The sequence below is a fragment of the Vipera ursinii genome (genome assembly GCF_947247035.1).
Source record: "Vipera ursinii genome assembly, chromosome: 1".
Lineage (NCBI taxonomy): Eukaryota > Metazoa > Chordata > Lepidosauria > Squamata > Viperidae > Vipera > Vipera ursinii.
Genome location: NC_139512.1, coordinates 350,074,664 through 350,093,827, shown reverse-complemented (window position 1 = coordinate 350,093,827; position 19,164 = coordinate 350,074,664). Strand labels below are relative to the sequence as shown.

General features: G+C 41.4%; 1 protein-coding gene across 8 annotated transcripts in view; it reads right to left on the bottom strand.

Moving 5' to 3' along the window:
• The window catches only part of MSI2 (musashi RNA binding protein 2), a 594,728-nt gene that overhangs the window by 7,168 nt on the left and 568,396 nt on the right, over positions 1-19,164 (bottom strand). For 4 of the 8 annotated variants that reach the window (XM_083379765.1, XM_083379766.1, XM_083379768.1 and 1 more), the window contains 2 exons: positions 5,125-5,333; positions 2,659-2,736 (listed from right to left, as the gene is read on the bottom strand). In XM_083379765.1, the coding sequence (XP_083235891.1) occupies positions 2,695-2,736; positions 5,125-5,333 (251 nt within the window). In that variant the 3' untranslated portion in view covers positions 2,659-2,694. Of the gene's footprint in view, positions 1-2,658; positions 2,737-4,618; positions 4,692-5,124; positions 5,334-19,164 lie in introns of all 8 variants that reach the window. The other 4 variants (XM_083379763.1, XM_083379764.1, XM_083379767.1 and 1 more) reach the window with 2 other exon arrangements.

Below are 19,164 nucleotides of genomic sequence, written 5' to 3'. Positions count from 1 at the left end.
CAGGGGCTAGTTTGAAGCTTGGATTTTCACAGGAAATTCTGGTTTTAAAAACGAAGGTTGCTTTGTTGAAACCATGTCGAAAGAGCACAATGGCAGGCGAGTGGTTTGCTGAACCAGACTCAGATAAAATAATTAAGAAATTATCTGCTTGGTAAGTCTACCGTTTCATTTTTCAGGCTTGTAGTATTTTGAGCCAAAACAAATGGAGCAATGTGAAATTAGAAGTGATGTGCAACTAATCCATGATGGATTTATACAGTTTATAAACTGCAGCATGAAGAATATTTTAAAAGGTTTCGGTTACATTGCATGATGATAACAACTCAGTTATAGAAGAACTAGTTCTCCTGTGAATGTCACAAATACTCCGTTTAAGTGGCTTGAACAAATACCTTCAACAATAATGCGAATAACTATTGCAATCCAGTGTGGCCCCCAGAGAAGCCTTAATCCTCCCAGTCCTTTTATTCATTCATTAATTCATTTCAAATAAACCACAGTGAGCTACAAGAAACTTTTCCCCCCACCTTGAGATTGAGGCCTCCCATATCAAGAATCCCCCTTGGAAACTTTTATAATGTAAAAGTAATGGCAAAAGTAATCTGAACTACGGGTTCACTGTAACAATTCGACAGAATGTCAAGCCACAATAACTTTCATGGGTGTCAGTTGAAAAGCTGATTTTGAGTTAGGCTCTCTCTCACGCGAAGTTTCTAGACCTGAAAACATGAATAATCCTTGCAGTGCATATCTAAGCATCTAATTTCAACTTCTCCCCTGCACACTCTTCTTGCTTTACAGTGACAGAGGTGAAATTTGCATGTTGAGGAGATAGGTTGTTCCAGTTAAAATATATATTACAAAAGGCCACCCTTGCCTTGTCTACCTTCTGCTCAACTTTTGAATATCTGTAGTGAGTCCTTTCCTGAGGCAACGAACATCCTCAACAGGGATAATGAAGAAGGATGAACAGTCACGGAAGCAGGGGTTTATCTTGCCCATGAACTTCTTGGCACCCACTCTCCAAGGAGGATCCTTTTCCCTTGTGAAAAGTAATATCAAGGACACCACCTTGGCTTGCCAATCTTTACTGTGGCTTTATGAGGTGAGTGCGTACAGGGTGCTAATTGGTTAAACATTGTCCTCACCTTATGCCTCTTTTAAACATTCCTCTAGGTTAGGAACAAGAAATTACTGGGACGTGCTTTTGAGGATCATTAGCAGACCTAATTTTTTTGCAAACAACTGTTAATATCGGGATCAATCAGGAATTACATTTCTTGAACCATATAAAAAGTGTGTGTCCGTACATGCATGTGGATAGATCATGGGTCAGCAACCTGAAACAGTGAAAGAGCCACTCGGAACCGGTTCCCTCACAAAAGAAAAAACTGGGAGCCGCAAAAAATGTGCGCGCGTGCACGTACATGCACGCATGTGCAGAACAGGGTTTGACTGAACAGTGGAGACTGCATATCTGAATTGATTGGTTGAACTTTTTTAGTCCCTTTTTTGGGGGGGACTGCACATGGCAGAGGACTGGGAGCCGCAGGAGACGGCTGAAAGAGCCGCATGCGGCTCTGGAGCCACGGGTTGCAGACCTGTGGGATAGATGGACAGACACCCCACCCTTTTTTTTTTTTTAACTCTGAGGTAATCTTACATTTTCCTGCCTGCTTCTCTACATTTCAGTCCTGGAACTCACGCAGGGCAACTGGGCTTTCAGGCAGACTCCCAGCAAAGTCATACTTAAATGACTAGGCATGTTTTGTACATTCAGGCTCCATTATGGTGTATCGGCCACACAGCAACACATGAATCTCATTTGATGAATGTCACAAGCACTCACGTTTCAGTGGCAAGTACTGACATTTTCCAAAGCACCATACCTTTTAGAAGCTTTTAAAAATCTCATTTGATCATGACTAGCTCCTTCTACCCTTTCCGATGTTAAGTGACTTGGGTTCATCTTCACACATGAAAAATGCGCTTGTTTCAGCAATCATACTTTTAATTTCATGCTTTGATTTGGAAATTAGAATTCATGCAATAGATCGAGTACACAATTAAAATTAGCAAACAATTTCTCACATTTTCCTTACGTTAGCCTGGTTATGGCTCTGTTTTAAAGTAAATATTTATTATTGGAAGTATATAAAAAAAATACTGTGTTAAAAGCCATAGGTAAAAGAGGAGGAAACAGGTGGGGATCCAGAATATACATGACTCTAGTAAATTTCTCTGTTGAAATTTAATTCCTGATTTTCATGATTGTTCCTTAAGAACAAATCACATGTATTGTGCTTACAGTCTTTAGCATAAAAATGAATGAGTTTTAAAAAGCATTACAATTTTTAAAAAGTTTCTTTCAAATTCACATGATTGTATAGATTTCCCCTTAAACATTTGAGTGACCCTCAGTATTTAGAATTGTTTTAAATAATCATAGCAATTGAATAAAAAAAATTAACTGCTGTATGTACTGTTTTTCCCCCTCAGAATTGCTTCAGGATACCTTTCAAGTTTCCAGCCCAAAAGGTTGATTTTAAAATGTTTACGAAAAAAATAAATAAAAGATTAAAAGTATCAGAATTTAAATCCCCCCCCAAGAGGGAAGGGATATAGTAGAAAATACAAATGCTATATAGATTGATATACCTCCAAGTGAGATGGCAACCAACCCTGTGTAACGTTTCAGTGGTATCCATTTGTAAAAGCCGTTGCAATCAAAGGCCCCTAAAATTGTACAATTGCAATTGTTACTAATATGATACAAGGGAAGACATGATTTTATTTAATTTTTTTGCATGAGTTATCAAAAATTATCAAGTACTGGTGTTGCTAGCATGAATATTGTTGCCATCTGTTCTTGCTCATATATTTGCAAGCTCAAATTTAAGGGTGCTGAAAAGTAAATTTGAGTATCTTTAAATTGCTGTTAGTAAATGGATGGCATGAATGTATTAAAAAGGCAGACACTTTTTGAAAAAAAAATGTTATTGGACATGAAATTAAAGAGACAGCTCTGTTCCAGTAGACACAAAATCATTTAAAAGACTACACTGGTGCAGACAAAATATAATGCTGACTGCGGCGTGATTCTTTAGAAAACAGACCACAGGGAAAGGTCAGCAGCACACACCTTTTCAAGAACAATCCAATCTTTTTCTTTAGGTGCAAAATGGAAATGAGGGGTGTTGTAAGCAGTGATAGATAGAGTTTAAATTGATGTAGGTCTTATCAGAATAATCTGTATTTCACCACAGTTGACCCAATGGAATTTACCAGTAACCCAGATGACATTACAAGGGGAAAGAAATGAAACAACAATTCGGTTATACTTGGGCTATTCTTTAGCAAATAAAATAATTTGAGGAACTTGTCTGCATTTTTGAGACAAAATAACTCAACGATGTCCATGCGTGTGCGTGTCTGTGAAATTTTCCAAAGTTGGTTTAAAATCATTTTATTAACTAGTTATGAAGATACACAGGACATTCATGCTACCACACACAATTTGAAAACAGCAGAATTAGAGGAAATAAACATTGCATGCAAAATTTGCACTCCCAAATTAGTAATTTTTTCCTCCCAAATTAGTAATTGCACCACGTTAATGTTCAACATTTTTGTTATTTATTTGAGGAAAGAGGTATGTTGCACTACTTGCTAACATTTCTGTGGATAATTAGGCCCTTCAAATTTAATTCACATTACATTTTCCCTACTTCCTCCTAATACTACCCTTTTGCTTGGGAGTATTAGAACCATTCTCAAGGGAGAGATATAGTTCAGTCTGGTCATGTGTTTAATTGGCTATTAAAGTGCAAGGCATGGCAACTTCCCATGCAAAATAGTAGACCAATGCTTCAGTTCTAGCCTGGCTAGGAATAAAGTGGGCATTCAATTTGTACAATGCAATTATAGGCCATTCCTTCCTTCCCATGTTGCAGTTGTAAGAGCGCTTCTATAAATGACTCAGATGTCTATGCATACATCTGTTCCTGAGGATGCACAACTACACTAAGCTGCCAATGAACTGAATACAGAAATGCATCATTAGGAACACTCAGAGCTTCCTAAGATATATTGTGATATGGGTGTTGCCAACAAGTTACTTGGGGCTACTTAAAATTAGCTCAGTGTACAATCTCTATTTGTTGTTTTGGTTCATTTCTGAAAAGCTCTCCTTCCCCCCCCCCCCCCCCCGCCCCCAATGATTCAGCATAAGCTGCTTGTAAAGATTTTAAAATACCGGTAGTCCTCGACTTGCAACAGTTCATTCAGTGAGCATTCAAAGTTACTGAGGCACTGAAAAAAGTGACTTATGACCATTTTTCACACTTATGAGTGTTTCAACTCCCCATGGTCACATGATCAAAATTCAGACACTTGGCAACTGACTCATATTTGATGGTCACCATGTCCTGGGATCACGGGATCCCCTTTTGTGACCTTCTGACAAGCAAAGTCAATGGGGGAAGCCAGATTCACTTAATGGCTGCAGTGATTCACTTAACTGTGGCAAAGAAGGTCATAAAATGGGGCAAAACTCACTTAAATGTCTCATTTAACAACAAAAATTTTGGGCTCAATTGTAGCGTTAGTTGAGGACTACCTGTAAGATGAATCATATGGCCAAGTTCAGTGTACAGAATTTTTGCAGATATTCTTAAAGAAAAGGAGACATCCTATTGGAAAGTAAAAGACAGTGTGATCTGCAGCTTGATGTATCTTTCTTCCCTTGGAATAAATACAGGCATTTGTTAAACAGGCACCTCACAATTGCTATTTAACTGAAATAAGGGAATCCAATACACTGCCAATTTCTGGCCAAAAAAAAAAAATCAAAATGTGGGGCATGGCTGAATGAGGTTTCTAGCAAGTCCAGAGAAACAATATGCGGTCTCTATCAAAATCGGAGTCCTCTGTTATATGAAATCTAGAGATCATATGTATGTGAATAAATAGATTCAATTTAGTGCCCAATTCATAGGACAGGACAGGGCCCCAGACCGTGTTGCTTTGAAAGTTTCCATAGAAGAGCATTGCAGTGCCAACAGGTTTTATTCAGTCTAGAGCTTCTTCAAGAGAAGGAACAGGAAGACAAAGAGAGTTACTTACAGCAATTCCATGCCCAAAGCCAGAGCCAGGCTGGGGGCTGGCAGCACTTATGTAGTTACCCACACCGGAGTCTTGACTGGCTGTACCGTAGAGGTCTGCAACTGGACCCGGGCTGTTTGCCCCTGGAAATCCTCCGGGCCGGGCCGGATTGGAGCCTGCCGGGGAAGCGGGTGCGCCAAAATTCGGTTGAGCACTGTAGCTATTCAAGACTGGTGTGCAGAGAATAAAGCTGGGTATGAGGCCAGAAGCTGAGCATGCACAGTTATTACAAAGCCAAACACTAATAAAAACAGCCTAGGGTCCAACTTCTAACACTTAACCAAGGCCATGCGATAAGAGAGCAAGTACTCAATAAGTCAGCCCATACTACTAAGAAGCTTAGAGCTCCAAATATAGAGAAATATGTATAAAGAGAGAGAGAGAAAAAATAAATAAATCATTCAACACACTACTGCAACCTGTAGGTGGTCAGTTTCACCAAATTATCACAAAAATATATATTTTCTGACATCTGATTGGATGCTCATGCAGTAGTAAAATGGGTTTTCTAGATCTGGGCACGTTGAGACAGCATTCACATCCCATGCAAACTACAAAGGAACTAGTTTTAGACTACACATTGTGTTAATATTGATATTAATGTTGACAGCAGAGAAAACAAATCATACTTAGAAAAACTTTTTGGGATGGGGGGGGGAGCGGAATCCACTGAAAGCTTTCAAACAATACATCCCGCCCACCCTCCCACCCACTTCTTTTACTACTGAAGCGACTGAAGGTTTGGAGGTTTGAAATGTTTTTTTTTCTTTAAATAAAAACAAACAAACAAACAAATGATAATGTAATGGAACACTTGGGAGTCTTTGATATACACGTAACAGGAGTAGTTTCCTTCCCCTTCTAGTGTGGAGAAAGAAACGAGTGCCTTTCTCCCTCTCAAACTATTCATTAGGTAGAATGCAAAGAGGAATGAGTAGCCAGAAGCTGAATAATTCTGCATCCTGAAACTTAATTATTTCCAAAGAGAAAACAAATAAATTGTAATAAGACAATCCCTACAGCTGGAACATCTTAGGCAGTTCACTTTTATGACTGTTTTTGCAAAGGGAATTAGATTAGCAAGATGGTCAGGGAAAGCGCTGAGTTGTTAGGTGCTTGCTTCAGATAGAGAGAGAGGGGGGGGAGAGAGGGAGAGAGAGGGAGAGAGAGAGAGAGAACACGGCTGGAGACCCCCACCCTGCTACCTGCATGCTAAGAAAAGCAGAGCTGTTTTCTTCAGCTAATTGTTCATGACCTTTCAAAATGGATGACTTAATTATTAAATGAACTTTTCTGTTATTAATCTATCTGTAATCCCTAGAGATGACGGTACTTGAATATTAAAAAGACAACTAGGAGTTAAGGATACCTCTCTGGTAATGGCCCTGCCTGGCAATACAACTGGGTCAATGGTGCTGTACAGAAGTATGGCCAAAAAAAAAAAAAAAGTCCAATAGGTGCCTGTGATGGTGGGATGGAAACTCTGCCTGGTTTTACGGGTATTGCACTAAACATAAAAACAGGCAGAGTTTTGAAGGCACCGCCATGCCACCATCTCGACTTTTCAACTCCTGGCACTATACGAAGGGAGCCACAGAAAGGAAACAAATCTCGAGAGAGCTGAATGAATTCCAGTTGGACCCATCACACAAAGGGTTTAACTAACTCTACACAATCAGCCGATATTACAATCAGCCGATATTATGGAAACGCTAAAGCCCATTTAATTAACACATTTTGTTGAACTGCTCCTTTGAAGTTAAGAACTGAGGAAGGGCAACAGAAAAGGCAAGTCTCATCGTTTCCAAATTCATTTCCAAAGCTGGTTAGTAGAGAAGACATTTCCTGAACTCTGGCTGGCCAGACGGGCATCGATTAGAATGAGAAGGGAGACAGTGCAACCGGGAGCTAAGAAAGGACCTAACTGGGTTAGATGTGTTGCAATTAACCACTTTTAAACATAGATTTCAGGCAAACAAGCATACATTTTAGTACTTTGATTTTTCTTTCCATTCAAGAAAGATGCAAGTTTCCCAACAAGTTAACATGGCGTGTAACTCTGATTCTTCCCACTTTCCTCCGTTCCCGTGCTGGCTCAGAAAAAGCTATTACTGTACGTCTGACGCATAACGCCTCTGGTATTTCACATTATTCTCTTGTCTATTCTTTGCAAAATCCACTACTTCATTTAGGGAAACTGCATACATCTGCTGAGAAGGTTTTCAATCTCTTAACAGCCACCTCCATGATTGGAAAAAAATAATATCCACACAACTGGTTGGGGATAAACCACATCTAGTTCAGTTCATAGCAATTTCATGAGCAATGTGCCCTCTGTGGTTAAATAATTAGTGTTTGCTTGGTAGAGGGCAAATGGGAAGGGCTGTCTGTTCTGAGGGAGACAGAGAAACATATGGGTAATCCCTGACTTATGACTTAACCGTTCAACGGTTACAACAGACAACCACCCCAGCTAATTATGACCAGTTTTTGAAGTTATGATAGCTGCACACACCACTCCAGGGTCACATAATCACATGAAACATAGCATAATAGAGTTGGAAGGGACCTTGGAGGTCTTCTAGTCCAACCCCCTGCTCAAGGCATCTTGCACGTTTGGCAGCCACCTCACCTTCATTGCTGCTGACAGCATTCCGTGGTCACAGAATGGAATTAAAATAAAAATAAAAATTCCGTGGTTACGTGACTGCAATTTGTGACATTTTTTGCCACTTTCTGGAATTCACTTACAGTTTCTGGTGAAACACCCCCACACACCCCCCACACACATTTATTGTAGAAAATTGATTTGATTAACAACTGCAGTGTGTGCTTAACGTACACAAGAAATATAAAAAAAATGGATGTGGCCTCAGCTTACAACTACAAGAACTGGGCTCAATTCCAGTTGTAAGTCAAGGACGAACTGTCATTTACAGAAAGACTGGGAAATCCATGTGGTGACATTGCTTACAGCTGACAGAGGAGAAGGATCAAACTGGGGATAAAAATATGGAACAACGTCACTCCATTGTGCTAGGCTGTATTGGAAAAACAACGCCGTTTTAAAAGATATTGAACATTAAATGTCAAGCTAACTTTTCTCATTTTCACTCATGAAGAAAAACATCCAGCTGAGATATTCAGAGGCTTTTTATTAAGTTGCTGGAGCAGACTTTTGTTTTCCAGTTCAGTAACGTGGATATTGGCCTTGCTGACAGCTCACCAGAATGCTTTCCTTTGCCAGGCGAATGAACATGTTGGCCTCGGAAAGCAATGACATGCACAGATACACATGGGCTCCACATGGAAGCAGCCTTAAATCGCACCATATGGAAGCCGCACTTGGTTTGAGCAGAGGAGAAGCTCCTAATAACACAAGGCAGCTTGGGTAAGATGGTATTCAGCACACAAACTAAAAGTTTGAGGCAGAAAGTTTCAGACAGAATGGGCGGGGATGGTATTTTTTCCCCATTGCTTTGCTTAAAAGAACCTGTGGTTTCATGGCTCCGGAGTCTTTCATGAGTCCTTCCTAAAGAACACAAGGAAGATTTCAGTGCTGCACAATTTCATGTGTTAGCAAAGGTGCATATAAGGAATAGTTGTCTTCTTGAAGGCTGGAATAAAAGGAATAGCCAGGATAGACTGAAGGACTGCATTGCTTTAGGTAGAGATGGAAGGAAAATAATAGGCTGATGCTTATTGGAACTTAGCAGAAACTGTCTCCGCATCTATTTAATGCCCTGGTTTTATGGACATTGTTGATGGCTAAGGTATTTTCATGTTTTAAAAATACTTTGACACTATGGCCAATCATATGACACTATTTTTTTAAAAAAACCCCCAAATGTCCAATTTTAACATCTGATGGAAAAAGTTATCAAGTGATCAGGGATCTCCCATTTTCCTAAATTCAATTAACGTGCTCACCTAAGAAGGTTTGCACAAAGGAAAATGCAGCCATGCATCAATCAATCTCCTCTTCCAAGTGACCTCTGGCATCTGCATCCCCATAGCTGGGCCACCCATTTGTGGTGTCACGAAATCTAGATAGCCTCCCTTAGCTGAGTAGAGTTGCTCACTAAAATGTCAAGAAAAATAAATTGCCAATTTGACAAGCTGAAGGAAAGTAAGAGTGAACTAGGATTCTACAATTTTTTTTGAATCTCAAGAGTTCAGTCTTCTTCTCCCACCCCATCCCTCAATTAACCCATCCCTAAATAATTGTAATTTCCTTACAGAACAACTCCTCAGGGCTGATCATATTGGTTCCTTGCTCTGTTCTATTGCACTGTCAATAGTTGGTCATTTCTCTTAAGTTTTATGTCACAAAGTAAAAAAAGTTTACTTGTCAGGCTTGGAGATGAATATTCACTCTGAAAAGATGGACAATTATAGCTTGGAGATATGTCGATGAAGATTCTCAGTCATCCAGGTAGAATTGTCTGGAAGTTGAGTCATGGCAACTGGACTTATCTCCTTGTTGGTGTGAGATGTTTCTCTGCGCATCCAAGCAGCTTCCTCTGTCTGAGTAAGTCGGTAAAGGGAATCTGAGTAGGCAGAGAGTCGTTGGAAACTGCCAACTCCTAAAATTCTTAGGGGTATTTAAGAAATGTCTCAAGGTACCACGCACATTGGGAAAGAAACCCTGAAGTGCCAGGATACCCCTAAGAATTTTAAGAGTTGGCACATCCCAACGATTCTCTGCCTACTCAGATCCCCCAAAATAATTTGCTCAGACTGAAGAAGCCGCTTTGATGGGCAGTGAAACATCTCAAGCCAACAAGAACGTAAGTCGAGTTGCCACGATTCAACTTCCAGACGATAGTTTGGAGACAGAATCTTTCTGTCTTCTCCTCCCAAACACAACCCTTGTAATGGAAAAAAAAGCAACATGTGAGAGGAGGCAAAGTGTGATGGGGTGGCCCTTTGTTTGGTTAACAAATGGTCTTTTTCCAGAATTTCTCCACTGCTACCTCTGGGTGAAAAAGAAGTGTGTTTGAAGGACAGGAAGGCTTGGGTGATTCCAGACTAAACTGAGAACTCTGAAGGACAAAGCTATGGAAACTGTCTCGCCCAAGACTTTGAAAAAGGGATCTGATACCTTTAAGAAAGAAATGAACAAAGAGAATAAGCCAGCTAAACAGTCACAATTATAGGGTCCACATGAATCAGAGACATGGCCAAAAGGAGTCTTTGTATTCATTTAGTCTGCTCTTTGCTGAACTGAGTTTTTAAATTTACTTGTCTTGAAGTAAAAATGCATTTATGCAACTGCACTCGTGCGTTATGGATTCTCCAATATGTTTTGAAGCATTCCAATCAACTGCATGTTTTCAGGGAGAGGATAAAATAATGTGGCTTACTTCAGGGCTATTTCATAAAATAGCAGTGTTTAACTTCTGCTGATAATACGTATGGTAGGCATCACAAGGGTCAGGAAAATATTTTCCAGCTTACCACACACAAATCATTGCTTAGCTATATCTTCGTTGGTATGTTGATTGTTATCACAGTGCAAGGTGATTTGAAAGGGTCTAGAGATGGAAAAAAGTTCAGAGCAAAAGCAATGCTTTAAAATCTAGGGAAAAAAAAATCTCCTGGTTGACATGCTATCCATGTCAACCAGGAGATTTTTTCCCCCCTAGATTTTAAAGCATTGCTTTTGCTCTGAACTTGCACTTCCACAGATTTGGAAAAGCATGACATATTATTCCAGGTAGTGTTCAACTTACAACCATTTGTTTAATGACTGAAGTTACGACAAATGCTGAAAAAACTACCATTCTTGTATTTACAACTGTCACAGTGTCCCCACAGTCATGTGATGAAAATTCAAGTGCTTTGCAACCAATGTGTATTTATGATAGCTGTAGTGATTGTCATTTATGACTTTCCCAGGGGGCTTCCAACCACCAAACTTAATGGAGGAAGTTGGATTCCTTTAACGACCTTGTAATTTACTTAACAACTATGTGATTCACAATGATCATGGTACAAAAAAGTAAAATCAGGTGCACCTCACTTAATGATCGCATCCTGAACCCAGTTGTGGTTGTAAGTCAAGGACTACCTGTATGTCTTTGTTACTGAGTAAATGAAGAATTTACTACAGCTGTTTCAAAGCAATGACAATGGTAACTGCAGCAATATCTCTTATACTGATGATGACGATAAGTGGTAATTATCTTTTGATAAGTCTAATTCACCCTCTCAGTGTGTTACTAGATACCTTTAGGTAGTCTTTTTCCTATAAACATTCACTTTGGAGAAATCATTAGAAAGCATTGAGAAAAATCTTCTTTCACTGCTATTAAATATACCCATCTCACACACTGTTTGTGCGTTCAAGAATTAGAAAATCTGAATAAAACTATTTAGTATGGTAAATCAAGAGTAATTTCCCACTGCCCAAGCATCACTTCTATACTAACCATGGGTGCAGAATTGCCAGTGTCACACTCAAATGCAAAAAAGGAGGCAAAGATTTAGAGATGTTCCAGACATATCTTGATGTCTGTAAAGTATTTAACAAAGTGCCATTCTGATTTACAAGCTAGTTACATGATAGCTGAATGGCAGACAATTAAACGGATATATAGCTGGCTCAAAAAACACGCTCCAAGGGTATTCATCTACAGTTGATCATCAAAGGGGAGAGATGTGTGGTTGGGTCCTGGGTCTTGCACCGTTCAATATTTTTATTAATGACATGGGCAAAAAAGGTGAAGGGAATTCATAAAAAACATGATACACAGCCAACGTCCTAGAAGTGATAAATAAAATTTAAAACTTTTGTGATGGGTTAAGGTGGCTCAGTGGGTTAGGACACTGAGCTTGTCGATCAGAAGGTCGGCAGTTTGGCGGGTCGAATCCCGAGTGCCGCGTAGCAGAGTGAGCGCCTGTTACTCGTCCCAGCTTCTGCCAACCTAGCAGTTCGAAAGCACGTAAAAATGCAAGTAGAAAAATAGGGACCACTGCGGTGGGAAGGTAACAGCGTTCCGTGCGCCTTTGGTGTCCAGTCATGCCGGCCACATGACCACGGGGACGTCCTGGGACAAACGCTAGCTCTTCGGCTTTGAAACGGAGATGAGCACCGGCCCCTAGAGTCAGAAACTACTAGCACACATGTGCGGGGGAACCTTTACCTTTTAAGGAAATGGGCTGAAACATAATGGAACGAAAGTAGTCGAGTGCAAAATTCTTAACTTAGAAATCAGAAATTGAATGCACAGGCATGGATTAGACAACACATGTGTTGGAAAAGATTTTGGAATAAGAGATGATTGCAAACACAATATGATCCTGCAATGTTGTGGGGCTTCAGAAAAAGGGTGTGAAAAGTTAGATTGCCTTAGCAGGAATATAGTTCCCAAATCATGGGATATAATAGCTTGGTGTTGCCCGACTCCATCCCAATTGTATCCAATTTGTAGGTATTAATTCAAAGAGGAGCAACAAGGATGATGAGACAGTGAGAGAAAAGACCGAAATGGAAAGAACTGGGAATGTTTATTAGGGAGAAAAGATTACCGATGGGAGAATAGGACAGCACTCTTCAAATATGTGAAAGGTTGCCATTTAACTGCCTAGAGTTGCTTGATAAGAGAGATGGTAGGCTTACAATTTGAATGAATTAATGCAGCTCGAATCCCGTTCTTTCAGTTCAAAGTACAGGATTTGCAATTATATAAGACCAGGACCAGAGATAGCCTCAAAGTCTTGAGAATGTCCCCTTGTTAGACTGGGTCACACCATTTGATAAGAAAAATGTGGATTGGTAATATTATGGGTGATGCTTTCTAGATGACAAAAAAACCCCACCCCCCAAAAACAAACAAAAAATACAGGCCTCTACGAAAAAAGCAGCTGCTGGCTGAATATTATTAAAAAAATAAACAACTTCCCAGCAGTTAGTGCAGCTCAGCAGTGGCATCAGTGACCACCATGGGCTCCTGGACCGTGAGCTTCTTCTCAACAGCTGTGTTCAAACCGAGGCTGGCAGCCGTCTCTGGGGGGGGGAATGTTTCAAACTGGATGCTTGCCCTGTGCAAGGGGTTGGACTCAGTGGTCTAGTGCAAGGGTAGCCAACCTCGGCTCTTTGATGACTCATGGACTTCAACTCCCAGAATTCCTGAGTCAGCTATGCTGACTCAGGAATTCTGGAAGTTGAAGTCCATGAGTCATCAAAGAGCCGAGGTTGCCTACCCCTGGTCTAGTGGCTCCAATTCTCACCTTCTTTCCAAAACATGTCCTACCAGTTGTAAAACCTTGGGAGAAAGAATTTGACCTGAAACACATACTCATCTCATACTCCAATCTCACCAGATGGCTTAGAAACAAATACCTTGGAGACAAGGGGATCTTTGGCTGACATACTTTCACAGTACAACCACCCGGATCCTTACAAGGGGCCTCAAAACTAAGCAACGTGAATTTTTATTTTATTTTTTAAAAAAGGAGAAAGTAGGAATCTGATTTGGACTGTAAAAACAAATCTCTTAAATAAGCCCCTAAGAGGGAAGGTTAAAAAGGAGAGGATTCACAGAATTTACTTAAAATCAGATTGAGGCACAAGAGAATATAAATTGCACAGTGTATGTATTTTAAACTAAACCAAATGCCATTGCTTGATTTTTCATCCAGAGGAAGAGTCTTGGTGAGTCTAACAAGGAACGAACCCACATGTTTTATCTCAGGATGGATGTGAATTACATCATATCAACCAAATCCATCTGAATAACAGACTCACAGAGTTGGAAGGTACCCTGGAGGTTTTCTAGTTCAATCCCCGCTCAGGCAGGAAACCCTGCCTATACCTTTTCAGACAAATGATTGTCCAATCTCTTAAAACCTCCAGAGTTGGAGCACTGTATCTGGCGATACTTCTTAATACGCCCTCCTCTCCCTTCTTCATTTCCATGTTTTGGGAAGAATAGTGTCCAACATTTGCTCTAGTATTTTGTTTGCCTAATAAGAATTGTTCCTAGCATATACATTGGGGAGACAGAGAGAGAGAGAGAGTGAGAGAGAGAGAGAGAGAGAGAGAGAGAGAGAGAGAGAGAGAGAGAGACAGACAGACAGACAGACAGACAGACAGACAGACAGACAGAGACAGAGAGAGACAGAGAGAGACAGAGAGAGAGAGAGAGTGAGAGGGAGAGAGAGAGAGAGAAAGAGAATACTATTAACTGGGAAATAGCATTTCCTTTAAGTACAACTGAGGATACTGCTGAGGAGTGACAAAAAAAAATATCCCAGATATCCAGTGTGATCTGAGCCAGCAAATGATTTAATTGCTTAGCTTCCCTCTGGAAAAAAGGTACATGAAAAATATTGCTTTTTAAAAGCATTGCAAATGCAGAAGAATGGAGATTACAACATGCATTGGTCCACAATGTTTCTGTTCTCATGACATGCTTAATGTAGTCATGGGGATGAGCCTACCATATCGTGTGAATGGGAAACCAGATTAATTGACTCAGTCAGTTAACAAAAGTGAGTTATGTTTAGTATTAAATAACCCCAAGTCTCCCTTAGACTACACTTAACTCCCTTCAGTTAATTCTTGTCTTGCAAACAGTGAAGGGCACTGGTGTCATTTGCCATTCCCAGTTCCTTCAAGCTGTTGTTAAGTCAGGTGCATTGTAAATGACTAAACAGTGCTCATTTACTATATGGCTCCACTTCAGTTCGGAGGCAAGTAGAATGGAGTGCTACAAGGCTGAATACTGGGCCACATGCTCTTCTACATTTTTATTACCTGGGCGAGGGAGTTAAGGGGCTGTGTATCAAATCAGTATGTGGCACAAAGCTGGAGCTGTAGTTGATTTTTAAATGAAAAAGAAGATGGTAGAGATACTTGAGCAGTGGGGTGACATGGATAGGATAAAAATGAAGAGGTAGAAAGGTAGACTATCCAGAAGGTTTTGCCTTTGGGCAATAAAAAGCTAGGACATACACATAGGACAGGAAGATTTGGCTTGGGAGTAATGAACATTAAAAGGATCCAGATACCCTTGTTGGAGGCAGAAAGGGTGGTGTAACTGCTAAAGAGCCTCTTGTTGCGAGTGAAGAAGGAGAGTGCAAAACTTGGGTTGAAACTAAACATTAAGAAAACCAAGATCATGCCATCCGGCCCTCTCAATTCCTGGCAAATAGATGGGGAAGAAATGGAGGTAGTGACAGATTTTATTTTCCTGGGCTCCAAGATCACTGCAGATGGGGACTGTAGCCAAGAAATAAAAAGACGCTTGCTCCTTGGGAGGAAAGCCATGGCAAATCTAGACAGCACACTAAAAAGCAGAGACATCACCCTGTCAACAAAAGTGCGTACAGTCAAGGCGATGGTCTTCCCAGTTGCAATGTATGGCAGTGAAAGCTGGACCATAAGAAAGGCTGAGCGCCAAAGAATTGAGGCCTTTGGTGCTGGAGAAGACTCCTGCGAGTCCCTTGGACTGCAAGGCGATCAAACCGGTCAGTCCTAGAGGAGATCAGCCCTGACTGCTCTTTAGAAGGCCAGATCCTGAAGCTAAAACTCAAATACTTTGGCCACCTAATGAGAAGGAAGGACTCACTGGAGAAGAGCCTAATGCTGGGAAAGATTGAGGGCAATAGAAGAAGGGGACGACAGAGAATGAGGTGGCTGGATGGAGTCACTGAAGCAGTAGGTGTGAGCTTAAATGGACTCCAGAAGATGGTAGAGGACAGGAAGGCCTGGAGGAACATTGTCCATAGGGTCGCGATGGGTCGGACACAACTTCGCAACTAACAACAACAACAACAACTGCTAAATAAGCAAACAACATATTGAGAAATATTAACTGGGGCACAGATTTCAGATCACAGAGATTAACTAACCCTCTTTAATTCCACTGTGGTCAGCCCGATTTAAAATCCTGTGTCCAATGCTGGGCACCATAGTTCCAAGGGACCAGTTATAAAAATGAAGGGAATTTGGGGAGGAAAGGAGGAGGAACACACACATTAATGAATTCTTCTTCACTAGACATCTGCAAACAAAGACTAAATGATCATTTTTCAGAAATGCTTTAGGGCGGGGGTGTCAAACTGCCGTCCTGCGGGCCGGATGCATCATGCCGAAACTGCGCCCACCCCATTGCCAGCAATGGGGGAAAAAAAGTTGTGACACGTCACGTGACGTTGCGAGTTTGACACCCTTGCTTTAGGGATTCTGCACGGAATAGTGGTTGGATCAACTGACCTCTATGGCCCTTTTCAACTCTTTGATTCCTCTGTTGCCTTTATAGTACAACACTATTACTAGCTATGATGATGAGAGTTTACATGCCTGCAACTTTGCAAGTAGATGCTTTTCCTGGTAGCTACAACCAAAGCTGCATGTTGCTGCAGTGGTTGGAATGAAAGTGATACAAAGATGCATTCCATAGATCAGGGTTTTTCAACCATGTGTCTGATTCTCAGGTGCCTTTTTCAAAAAGCAACAGGACTTTTGTTTTTCCTTGAAGGCATTTCGCTTCTCATCCAAGAAGCTTCTTCAAGTTCTGAAGAAGCTTCTTGGATGAGAAGCAAAACGTCTTCAAGGAAAAAAGCTCTTTTTGACAAAAGCTCTTTTGGAGTCCTGTCTATATGCTTCAGTTGCCTGTTTAAGCACAGCCTTGGCCGAATCCAGCAGTCCCTCTTGAAGAAAAAAAACAGGTACAAGGGACTGTAGAAGCAGAAATTCTGGAGGAAAAACAACAGGTTTCATGAAAGGTAGAGGAACTGTTAAAGATACTGAGCTTGTCAGCTGAAAAGCTGCCAGCCCAGGTTTGAGAGCCTGCACAATAAGGTGAACTCCCATTCCTACCTCAGCTCCTGCCCATCTAGCAGTTTGAAAGCATGCAGATGAAAGTAGGTAAACAGGTACCACCTTGGTGGGAAGATAGCAATGTTACCTTGTACCTCAGTGTATAGTCATGCTGGCCACATGCCCACAGAAAATGTATTCAGATAATACTGGGTCCATTGGCCAAGAAATGGAGATGACCATCGTGCCCTAGAGCAGGGCTTTTCAACCTTTTCACCCATTGTACCACTTTTAGGGTATGGCAACATCCGAGTGCCACCAGTCGCCTAGCAAGGTGTCAAAAACTTGATGACCAAAAAAAAAAAAAAGGAAAAAAGTGATGAAGTACAGGTAGTCCTCGACTTACAACAGTTAGCTTAGTGACTGTTTGAAGTTACAGTGGCATTGAAAAAAGTGCCCCCCAAGCCACAGCCGAGCAAGACACCTACCTGCCCGGCTGGTGGCGCTCTTCCTCCTGTCCAAGGTTTTCATTGTTGTGAGCATTTCTGTTGAGGATTGGCAGTGGGGGTGGGGTGGGGTGGCGGGTGTTTGGTTTTTATTCACCCCGTCTGCTGGGTGGTTGTAGCAGGTTTTGGTCACTTCACATGACCCTGGGACGCTGTGACCATCATAAATATGAATCAGTTGCCAAGCATCTGAATGTAAACCACAAGACCCTGGAGATGCTGCAACATTCCAGCTGATGGGCGCTTCTTCTGGGCTCAGAGGTGCCAGGATCAGCACCAAGCTCCAGCTGGAGCCTGGTGCTGATCCTGGCGCTTCCGCTGAGCCCTGACAGCCCCAAAGAAGCGCTGATTGTGGCGCTTCCGCTGAGCCCTGACAGCCCTGCAGCTCCAGCCATGTCTCGCTCAGGCTTGTGCGGTCCTGCCACCGGTTCAGCTCATTCCCTTCCCCCGCTACCACTTTTCTAGGATGGTTGCGTACCACCTGCCAGGTGCCAATGTACCACAGGTGGTACCCGTACCACTGGTTGAAAAGCCCTGCCATAGATGGTTACAGATTCAGCCATCCCACAAACAGGATGATGGAGTGGAAGAGTAAGGTTGGTTCTAGAAGAACAAAAATCCAGCTACCATTTTCCCCACACCCCCCCAAAAGAAAACAGTAGCTTCAATTTTGCATGAGGCACTAGGCTAGCATTTTGCAGGTGGTGCTTTGGCGTGGGTAACAGTGCACCTGGGAAAGGCTGCACAGATTTGCTGAAGGTCAACACATCCCCAAAACATGGACATCTGCTGCTGTGGCCAAAATGACGAAAGCAGTGTCACACTGCAAGTTCTGTTCCCTTTCATATAACCATGCAACCTCATAGCACACTTCTAAAAGGGGTGACGTTTGTATCATGATGGTGCTACTTCTGTCATTTGCCCCCCCCCTGCAGATATTGCTGGTTCAGATCAAGCCTGATTGCATTTTTAAAAGATGCACTTTTGTGTGGTTGGTTGGATCAAACAGACAGACAAAGAAACAAAACAAAGTATGGTTAATGTTTGCTTTGAAGGGGGACCTGCAAAGCTATGAGGACATTTTGTCTTTTAAGCAGAATGTAAATTTAACTGTCTCAGATGCTGGACCTGGACATTAGGTTAGGAACAAACATTTAGAAGCTTACAAGAGTGGTGCAAAATTCCTGAACAGAAGTGCAAAAACAGGGCCCTCTAAGCATTTCATTTTTATCCCCTCTATTTGCACACAGGGAAGATGAAAAAAGAGGCAGAAACAAGTTAAGATTTGACTTCCTTCACCACGTTTTGATCCTGATTCTGAAAGTGGATTTTTTAAAATGTGTTTCTGCCTTGAGGAAACAAAGTCCCTAAATAACAAAAACAAAACAAACACCAAAGGAAATGGCAGGAATTTTGGAGCATTGGCTAAGGACTCATTTTTTTATTTTATTTATTAAATTTATATGCCACCCATCTCGCTGTCCAAAGTGACTTAGTTAGGAGCCCAAAAGTACTGTCTGAATCACTTATATGAGGGTATACTTGGGCCAGTCTAAATTGTGCAAGCACAGCTAGTGCTTGTTGACTTTATTGCTATGGATAGTCATGGACAAATATCCATTTTTAAAAAATGGTAGCAGTACATATATGTTTCTGTGGCTGCCCTCCTCCCACTTTGCAACAGCTGAATTTCAGGAAAGTGCCTAACCTCACAAACGGCTTCTG